At 62.9% G+C, this 9,454-nt stretch overlaps 2 protein-coding genes across 2 annotated transcripts in view; both read right to left on the bottom strand.

Annotated features, from left to right (window-relative positions):
- TOP2A (DNA topoisomerase II alpha) overlaps positions 1–1,642 on the bottom strand; it is an 18,258-nt gene extending 16,616 nt beyond the window's left edge. The window contains exons 1-4 of the mRNA XM_057385285.1: positions 1,481–1,642; positions 987–1,130; positions 708–798; positions 220–283 (exon numbers count right to left, since the gene is read on the bottom strand). Of these exons, the coding sequence (XP_057241268.1) occupies positions 220–283; positions 708–798; positions 987–1,130; positions 1,481–1,513 (332 nt within the window). The 5' untranslated portion in view covers positions 1,514–1,642. The remainder of the gene's footprint in view (positions 1–219; positions 284–707; positions 799–986; positions 1,131–1,480) is intronic.
- A 1,097-nt stretch (positions 1,643–2,739) lies between these two features.
- Positions 2,740–7,872, bottom strand: LOC130584984 (collagen alpha-1(XVIII) chain-like). Its single transcript, XM_057385284.1, has 20 exons — positions 7,817–7,872; positions 7,668–7,733; positions 7,215–7,430; positions 6,655–7,017; positions 6,311–6,430; positions 6,183–6,236; positions 6,071–6,097; positions 5,687–5,788; positions 5,328–5,372; positions 5,099–5,179; positions 4,942–4,983; positions 4,801–4,828; positions 4,536–4,588; positions 4,314–4,448; positions 4,131–4,193; positions 3,937–4,005; positions 3,698–3,766; positions 3,355–3,549; positions 3,071–3,183; positions 2,740–2,950 (listed from the first exon to the last, which is right to left on the bottom strand). Exons 1-20 carry the CDS (start codon positions 7,832–7,834, stop codon positions 2,740–2,742), a joined length of 2,070 nt encoding a protein of 689 aa, XP_057241267.1. The 5' UTR covers positions 7,835–7,872.
- Positions 7,873–9,454: the final 1,582 nt, after the last annotated feature.

Raw genomic sequence — 9,454 nt, 5'->3', positions numbered from 1 at the left:
GAAGAGAAGAGAAGAGAAGAGAAGAGAAGAGAAGAGAAGAGAAGAGAAGAGAAGAGAAGAGAAGAGAAGAGAAGAGAAGAGAAGAGAAGAGAAGAAGGCTTTCACAACTGGTGAATTAAATTTGGGTTGTCTGGCTCAGCCCCAAGGCAGAGCCCTGCAATGCCACCCCAGCTTTGCAGAACAGCTGAAGGCAAAGAACAACAATGAAATCAAACTTACACATCAATTGTGACCTTAATGCATGACATGTTTTTATCCCTCTGCTTGTTGTCTGCAGCATTGACTAGAAAGGAAAGAGAATATTGTTATTTTATTACATTCTTAATCAAGGGAAAACACTATGAAGTGTTCCAGCAGAGTGAACATAAAAACTCACTACAATGTTACTAATAATCATCTCGGCATGAAAACATTTTGCAAATTACAAAGAGGAGTACAACAAGTTATCAGGGAATTAGGAAGGTTGGAAATGACCTCTGAATTCCTCCAGTGCAACCATTAATACAAAAGGGGGAATTTTGGGCAGAATGAAATCAGGTTTGTAATTGGATTTTTGAATTTTTTTTTGTTTGTTTCCCATCAATGGCTTGCTATTAAGTAGTGCTMATAAGTTCTTGACAATTTCTTATGTTTATTTCCAGTTTCTAAGACATTCCACCCCTATTAATAACCTGCCACTCACTGACTCAAGGGATCCGTCAGCTTACCCAGAATCTCATCAAAGATTTTATACAGGCCAGGCACAAAGGTCACATCTCTACAGTTGAGGCCAACGTCTTCATCATAAACCCACATTTGCTGGAAAAAAAAAATAAGAAGAAATTTGTAAGCGCCCAGGTACAGCACCTCTTCTGTGCCATCCGTTTGTAAAGCAGATGTTTAGTGATTGATAAGCAGATGTTTTGTGCTTTGTAAACAGCTTTTAATGACTCCCCGCCTGCCCCGAGCTGYTCGGGGGGCTCAGCCCCGAGTCCCCCTGCCCCTACCTGGGTGACTTGTTCCACGGAGCCGATGTAGGTGTCTGGCCGGAGCAGGATATGCTCCAGCTGCGTCTTTTTCTGGTAGATGTGCTCYACCGTGAGCTTCTTGGGGCCATCGGCCTTGTGCAGACGGATGTTCTCGTCCGCGGGCTGTCGGGGGAGAGGAGACGGCGGTGAGGGGATGAACAGGGGGAACACAAAAGGGTCCGGCCGGGCAGTGGGAGAGGATCGGGATTGTGGGGGTGAGGGGGAGAAGAGATTCGCAGAGAAGCGGGGGATCTGAGGAGAGGGAGGGCTGGGGAAAGAAGTCAAAAGAGGAGCCTGGGGACACCAAGAAGGAAACCCGAGGAGGGCTGCGAAGGAACGGGGGAAACCTTAAGAGAGCCCGGAGAGACCCTGTGGGTGCCTGGCGGGGGCTGAGGGGGAGAGACCCTGAGGGAGCGGTGTGGCAAGGGAACCCAAATCCCCGCAGGATCGGGGGCAGGGGTCGCTGAACGCACCCGGAGTGGCGACGAGGGCTGCAAGAGCTCCATGATGGTGGCGGTGGTGGCGGTGGCGGTGGTGGTGGCGGTGGTGGTGGCAGCAGCGGCAGCGGTGGCAGAGCTGGAGCGGCTGAGGYGATGGAAGTGGCGATGGCGGCGCCAACGTCCCCTTCAAACCTCCGCTCGTCCCGCCGAAACGCGCAGCCAATCCCCGCCCGCGGCACCCTGAGCTTGACCAATCGCAGTGCGGGGGAGGGCAGACGGCTTGCGCTGCCTCCKCCTTCTGACCAATCAGAGGCCGCAGAGCACGTTCAAATCGACCAATCGACAGGGAGAACGGCGTGACGGGCAGCGGGACCGACCAATAGAAGAACGAGAAAGCGAGGGACGAGGGTGCCCGGTTGTTGGTGGTAGTGCAATGTACTGGGACACACTGGGACACACTGGGACACACTGGGAAAGCCCTGGGGACACACTAGGATACCCTGGGAAACATTGGGACACACTGGAATACGCTGGAACACCTTGGGACACATTGGGACACACTGGAAAAGCCCCAAGGACATCCTGGGAAGTACTGGAATACACTGGACAGACGCTGTGGACCCACTGGAATACTCCAACACAATGGGGACCCACTGGGAATCACTGGGATACACTGGGCAGACCCTGGAGACCCACTGTGATACACTGGGAATCGCTGGGCTATACTGGGCAGACCCTGGAGACCCACTGGAATAAACTGGGAATCACTGGGATACACTGGGAAAGGCCTCATGATCCCACAGGGCTATACTGAACAAGCCCTGGAAACCCACTGGGATATACTGGGACACATTAGGCAGCTTCTGGGAGCACAACATTGACCTCACTGACATGGAGACCTGTGCCAGGGTGTCCTCTCCCAGTTTTTGCCCGTTCCAAGGGGACTGGAGCCCACTCCCAGCCCCTCCAGCCCCTGTCCCCATTCCCAGGTGGCCACAGAGTCTCTGTCCCTTGCTGCAGCCGGTCATGTTTCCCCCCAGAACAGAGCAGGGCATCATAAAAACCAACGTTTTTGTGTCTTTATTTCCGTATGGTGACAACGTYGGCTCCAGTGGGGGTGGCAGGTTGTGGGCACAGCCTGGCATTACCCCATGGCAGGATGGGACACCTGGGRACAGGCATGGCACAGCCCAGCCAGGGAACTGGCATCCCTTTGGTGCTCCAGCACGGCTCCAACCCTGCCCACGCCACTCGGGGGAACACCCGGAGCGTGCAGCTGGGTGTCACCATTGTCACCACATGTGGCGGTAGGGAAAGGCCACCTCGACGCAGAGCACGGCCAGCGGCGCGGAGCAGTTGTGCCGGTGCCCGGCCAGCAGCCGGCCCTCKCCCAGGACAGTGGCCATGCCCTCGGCCGTGCCAGAGCTGCGCCAGCCCCGGCAATCCCACCGGCGGGCATGGCCACCGCGCGGCGTGGAGCCGTGCCACGCCAGCCGGTGGGGCCTGCVGGTGGGCACGGGGTGAGAGGGGCTGGGGGCACCTTGGGGCACCCCCGGCTCGTTGCTCAGGGAGGGACCCCCCACCACAGGGGCAGCAATTCAGGACCCCCATGCCCAGACTCACCAGAGGAGATCCATCAGGATGTTGCGCCCATTGAAGGAGTAGATGGGGCTCCTCGGGGTGGCACCGGACTGACCCTCGAACAGAGCACTCCAGGACTTGGCCAGCAGCTGTCCCTGTGGGTGTGAACCATGGGGCTGAGCCAGGGGCTGTCCTTGTCYCCACCGTGTCCCCTCTCTTTTGGGTTCTGCCCACAGCCAGGCTGGGGGTGCTCCCCACCCACTGCAGCTCAAGAGGGCTTTTGTGGGGTTTTGCCACCCACAGCCCCACTAAAACACAGTGCCTGCCTTCAGGTTGACGATGGGGAGGGTCCTGTCCGTCCGTTTGACGATGGACACCAAGTGCTGGCTGGGGGCAGACAGGAATGCCCGGAAGGTGCCGTAGAGCCCGGCCTCCTGTGACTGCCGGTAGCACTGCAGGTCAGCGCCCCGGATCCCGCTCATGTCACCCGACAGGGGCACGTTGAGGGCGGCCAGGCGCAGCTGGGGGTGGCAGGGAGAAATTGAGATCTCTGCTCACCCCTCTCAGAGGGTGAGAGCCCCTGAGTGCAGTGCTGGGGTCCCCCAGGGTTTCTCCCCCCTCTCCCAAAGCTGGGATGCTCATCGCCACGCCAGGGTCAGCATTCCTTACGGATGGGATCCGTGGGGCGATGGTGGTTGGCACAATCTGGGGCACCCCTTCTTCCTCCTCCTTCTGGACCTGGAAAACCACAGCTTGGGTCAGTCTGGGGACACCCATGGGTGGGGGGCACACACCCCAGACCACCACCACCCTGGGCTCTGCTGATGCCAAGCTGGCACTGCCTTGCTGACCCCCAGCCCATCCCCGTGGCACAGAGGGAGCATGGCTGGACCCTCAGCAGGGCTCACCAGTGACTCTGTCGGAGACTGCATGGGTGACAGYGTGTGGGGTCCTCTCACCTGCACCCTCTTCGCCTCCTGGATGGAGAGGTGGGAGAAGAGGGAGAGGACAGTCCTGTGAGGTCTGTCCCCTGCATCATGCAGAGGAGGGCTCTGTCCCTTTGTGGGGACATGAGTGACCCTGCAGCTCCTGCACCCCTCACCTGGTACTGCGGGGTGGAGGCAGAAGGGTCATCACCAACCAGGAACGTCTTTGGATCCTCCAGCTGCTCCATGACACAAGCAGAGGGACAAGTTAGGGGGAATCCTCTCCTTCCTGGGGGTCCCAGCACCAAATCCATCCCTGGGTTGTTCCCCCCAGCCCTGCCAGGGACCCCACACGGTACCAGGAGGCGGCTCCAGCCGGTGGGGGTGCGGAGGAAGGCGTTGTTCCCTTCTCGAACGTAGACCAGGCTCCCCTCGGGCACGGCGCCGCTCGCCTTCACCATCAGCTCCTTGGACTTGAAAACCCACGTCTGGCGCTGGGGGGATGCGGAGGGTGAGGGTCCTGCTGTGGGGTACGGGGCAGCTGCTGGGGGGGCTCTCCTGGGACCGCAGCCGGGACGCACCCGGAGATCGGCGCGGGAATCCGACGGTTCCATCTGGGGGATGTCGGCTCCATCTGGAGAGCCCAGACACAGCGGGGAGGTTACAAAGTGTCCCAGCAGGGGGGACACTGGGTGCTCCCATGCGAGCTGGCCCCGCAGGGATGCAGTGGGAGAGCCAGCTGGGTGCCAGGGAGCCGTGCTGACACAACCCAAGGGAAGGAGGCAAGGCTTCAGGAAAGGTCTCCAAGGAGGCTGGAGCCCCCAAAACACCGGGAAACGCCCTCACCTGATGRCCAACTGCGCTCTGCAGGTGCCTGTGGAGGCAAACGGGGCTTGTTGTGGCTGCTGGGCACAGGGAGAGGGGCACTCTTGGTGGCCCACAGGGAGGGGACGGGGACACTCTCGGGCCAGCGAGGCCGTGGCTTACCGGCTGCTTGCAGGGCGGCTGGGCGTGGATGGGGTGCACCTTCTGCAAGGAAGGACAGGAAGGTTTTCTGGTGCTGTGCATGCTCACACGCGTGTGTGTGCTCTGACACACGTGTGTGTGCTCTGACATGCGTGTGCACACCCGTGCTGGGCCTTACRTTGAGGTAGAGGAGACCTGGAGGGCCAGGGGGGCCGGGGGGCCCRGGGGGGCCGGGGTTCCCAGGGGGACCTCGAAGATCCTGCAGCAGAGATGGTGGAGCTTGCACTGGGCTGTTTTGGTGCCTATAGGACACCCATTTGATGTCCCCTGTCCTTCCCAGCCCTGTCCCCTTCCAGGGCTGAATGTCCCTGGCTGGGGCAGTGCACCGGCCAGGAGGGGACTCTCACATGGGGGATGATGGCTCCATAAATCTCTGGTTCCTCTTTGCCATCCTTCAAGGGAAGAGGGAGAAGGCTGAGACTGATCTTCATCCTCCATCTCTCCATCCTTCACCCTCTACCCTCCATCTTCCATCCCTCTATCCCTCCATCCCTCCATCCTCCACCCTCCATTCCTCCATCCTCCATCCTCCATCCCTCCATCCCTCCATCCCTCCATCCTCCTTCTCTCCATCCTCCATCCTCCACCCTCCATCCTCCATCCTCCCTCTCTCCATTGTCCACCCTCCCCCTCTCCTTCCTCCACCCCACCTGGGGCTGTGGGATTGTCAGTGGGGTGAACCCTGTCCCCAACCCCGGGCACTCACCATCCTGTACCTGCTGATGGGTGCCCAGGAGCCAGGCTGGCTGCCAGCGCTGGGGAAGGGCAGGTGGCCTGGTTTGCACCCGCGTTCCCCATAGCAGCACCCCTGGGTGAGACGCAGAGAGAGGCAGGGTTAGAGCCTGTGCTGGGTGCTGGGGATGGGGGGAACACTGGGGTGGTCATGGGTGCACTGTGTGCTGCCACATGTGTGTACATGCATGTACATGTGTGCCTCTGCAGCACCCCCACCCTATGCCCCGTGCCCCGGGGTGAGGTGAAGGGCGTTGGGGGAGCAGAGGGAGCACAGCGGGCTCAGGGGTGCACACTCAGGTGTGGGAATGGGACCCCCCAGCCAGCTTCCCCCCCGCCGCCCCTCGTGGCTACAAACCGGTTCTCCGGGGTCGCCCTTTTCTCCCTGGAAGGGAAATGGGGGATTCTGTCAGTGCCTGGCTCCAGGGACCCCCAGGACCCATGCCCATGGTACCACTGCCCGGGCTCACCTTGGGGCCCGGCTGCCCGGCCGATGCGTGGTGCCCAGCATGGCGTGAGTCACACTGCAAAGAGATGTGTGTGGGGTGAGAATGGGGTGTTCCTCCCTCACACCCACAACCCGGGACCCCCTACTCACCCTGTAGTCCCCTGGTGGTCCCGGTGGTCCCATGGGGCCGGGCATGCCCGGGGACCCTGGCTCTCCGGTGCGGCCAGGGCTCCCTGGCATGCCTGGCARCCCATACTCGCCCTTCTCGCCCTGGGGGCAGATGGCACAGGGTGTCAGTGTGGGGCTGAGCCCCCGTGTTCCCCTGGGCCCACAGTGGTGGGATTGGGGCAGTTCTGGGGCAGCACTGGAGCCCTCTGAGGGGGGCTCAGGGGGTGCAGGGGTCTGCTCCCCCCAGGGCAGGGTGAGGGGCTGGTGAGCCCAGGTAACCCATCCCACCCCAGGGCCATGCACAAGCCGGGCTGGGACCCCYTTACCTTTGGTCCTGGGAATCCTGGCTCCCCTCGGAGCCCTGGTTTGCCAGGGAGTGACGCAGATCCTGGAGGACCAGGGGGTCCGTCGTGCCCAGGCACTCCGGGGGGACCCTGCGGTCCTGGGAGTCCTGGTGCCCCTGGGGGTCCGTCCGGCCCAGCTGAGCCTGGAGWCCCTGGAAGTCCTTCAGCCCCGGGRAAACCAGGTGGCCCCACAGCCCCTGGAGGGCCTGGGGGTCCTGGCTTTCCCTCCCGCCCAGGGGCCCCCTGAGGGCCATCGTGGCCTGGGTAGCCTGGGGGTCCGGGCATGCCGGGCAGCCCGGGGGGACCTGGGGGTCCTGGGTTTCCCACAGGGCTGGAGACTCCCAGCTGCTTGTCGGGTTGGAGGGAGAGAGGAGAGAAATGAGAGAGAGCAGAGTCAATGGACAGCCGTGTCCCATCCCCTGGTCCCCGTGCCCACCCGCACAGCCGCGTCCCTGTGGTCCCCATCCCCGCCAGCCCCGCCGGGGACGGGCACCGCGGGCAGCACCGGCATCACCTGCGCTTTTCCCCGCTCCGGTGCTCACCTCGTTCTCTGATCTCTGRGGGAGTGCAGCAGGCGCGGGTGGGYTCCGGGCTYCCCCRGCTCCCGGGGGTCCCGGGGGCCCCGGTGGTCCCGGAGGACCCGGGGGGCCCCGAGGACCCTGGGGACCTGGCTGTCCTGGGCTGCCGGACTTCCCTCTCTCCCCTAAGAATCCGGGCTGGCCTCTCTCTCCCGGGAACCCTCGGTCACCTTTCTCTCCCTGTCGGGGATATTTAGAGCCTAGCTCCACCTCCTGGCACTTTTGTCCACTGGAGCCCACCACGGACACCTGYTGACCCCCTTCCCGGAGCCACCTGAGTCACTCCCCAGCCCTGACCCCAAAGTTAGAATTCAAATCCTGCGCAAAAATGGTYTTTCACACACAAAAGATCATCAGGATTGCACGCAGCGTTTTCCTGTGGATCCCCCTGCCTCTCCTCAGGGAGGATCACCCCACCTTTGGGCCGGGAGGKCCGGGAGGGCCGGGGCGCACGGGGCAGACACAGCCGGAGGCGTTGTGCACCTGGAGAGSGAGAGAGCCGTGAGCCGCGGGAGCGGTGCCCCGACTGATGGCTCCGACACCAACCCCGTGCCCACCCCTCTCACCTGCAGGGCAAGGTCCATCCCCGGGGCCGAGGGCACCCGCCGGGGCAGCCCCTTGGCCGTCGTCTGTGGGGGAGAGGAGGGGCTGAGTGAGGGATCCCTGAGCATCATCCCAATTCCCCATTCCCCCCGTCCCTGCCAGCCCATGTCCTTCAGAGCCCCTAGCCCGGGTGTCCACCCCAGGCTGGCCCTCACATCCCCCTGGGGACCAGGACCCCATCACCACCTGGATCTGCAGAAATTCCTCTTCCACTGCGCTYCCCTCAAAGATCTCCGGGGCGGCCGTGGCTCGGTGCTGCAGGGACAGGGACGGACAGGGAGAGGGATCAGTTCAGGGCTGGGGAGGATCCCGGGGGGAAGGCGGGACCCTCCCGCAGTCGTGGCTGCCCTCAGCCCGGTGTGAGGGCCCAGCCCCGGTGTTCGAGGGGGCTGCACCCTGCAAGGGGAGAGCGGGAGCTGCTGTGACTCCTTTCCAAGGGGGCAGTGGCGATCGGGGCTGGAGAAGGGCACGGTGCCCAGCAGGGCAAGGACAAGGGGAAGGACATAGCAAGGAGCCCGGCAGCAGCTGGGGAGTTTGGGAAGGGCTGGAGGAGCCGGAGGAGGGGACAGTGGCCAGGGAAAAGCACCCACCTGGCTTCGTGTGCGCGGCGGGCCGTGGCCTGAGCCCTTGGCTGCCCCCCTGGACGGTTGGTCCCGGCGTCTGGGGGCTGTCGCCAGAGGGGGTTTTCTCAGCAGCACCTTCTCCATGGGCTCCACGCTGGTATCTGCAGGAGCAAAGCAGCGCTGGGATGGGAGGTGGCAGGGCTGCAGCGGGACCCGGGTGGCACAGCACGCCCAGTTCCCAGCACTTGCCATGGCCACAGCGGTGCCACCAGCAGCCCCAGACCCTGGCACCCCGCACCTCACCCTCCATGTGCTGAGGTGCAGGAATTTGGGGTGCTGGGGAAGCCGTGTCCCCATCCCACCGTGCCTACCTTCCTCCCCATCCTGGGTGGGGGTCATGGGGCTGATGGCTGGATCCGGGGTGGTTTCCTCGGAGCCCAGGGAAAACCATTGGGCCGTGGCAGGGCGCAGGCACCCGGCCAGCACCGAGAGGATGCAGAGGGTGCGGAGGAGGTTCTGAGGACTGCTGGACCCCATTGCGCTGCCTCGGGGCCCGGCTGCCCCCGAGGATGGGGGTCCTTGGCTCATCCCGCTCTCCTGCGCCGTCTGGTCCCGCCGCCCCGGCACGGCGCCCGCTGTTATCGGCGGCCCCTGACACGCCCCTTGCCCGCCCCACACCCGCACCCCACGGGCCGCATCCGGCGGGTGCTGAGCCCCCACGCAGCCAGGGCACCGTCTGCCCTGCCGGCCGAGGGAGAGGAGGGCGGTGGGGACCACGGGAAGGGAGCCAGGGCCAGGAGGAGATCCCAGAGTGGATGCGAGGGAGGGCTGGGGAGGAGAAGCTGTCTGGAAATGGAGAGTAAATCCAATGAAGGAAGGGGCTGGCTGAGGGCTGGGGGCATTGGCTGCAGGTCCTCCCTGAGGTCTGCCCCKCTGCTGCTGCCTGGAGATGGGAGGTGTTGGTGTCCTGCAGCATTTGTGCAAAGTCCCCAAATCCCAAAGTCCAAAGGGTCTGGGGTCTTGCTGGTTCCATCAGAG

Source organism: Malurus melanocephalus, unplaced genomic scaffold (genome assembly GCF_030028575.1).
Source record: "Malurus melanocephalus ecotype Western Australia unplaced genomic scaffold, MMel_1.1 scaffold_806, whole genome shotgun sequence".
Taxonomy (NCBI): Eukaryota; Metazoa; Chordata; class Aves; order Passeriformes; family Maluridae; genus Malurus; species Malurus melanocephalus.
Note: the sequence above shows the minus strand (reverse complement) of the source record. Positions and strands in the feature narration are given on the sequence as shown.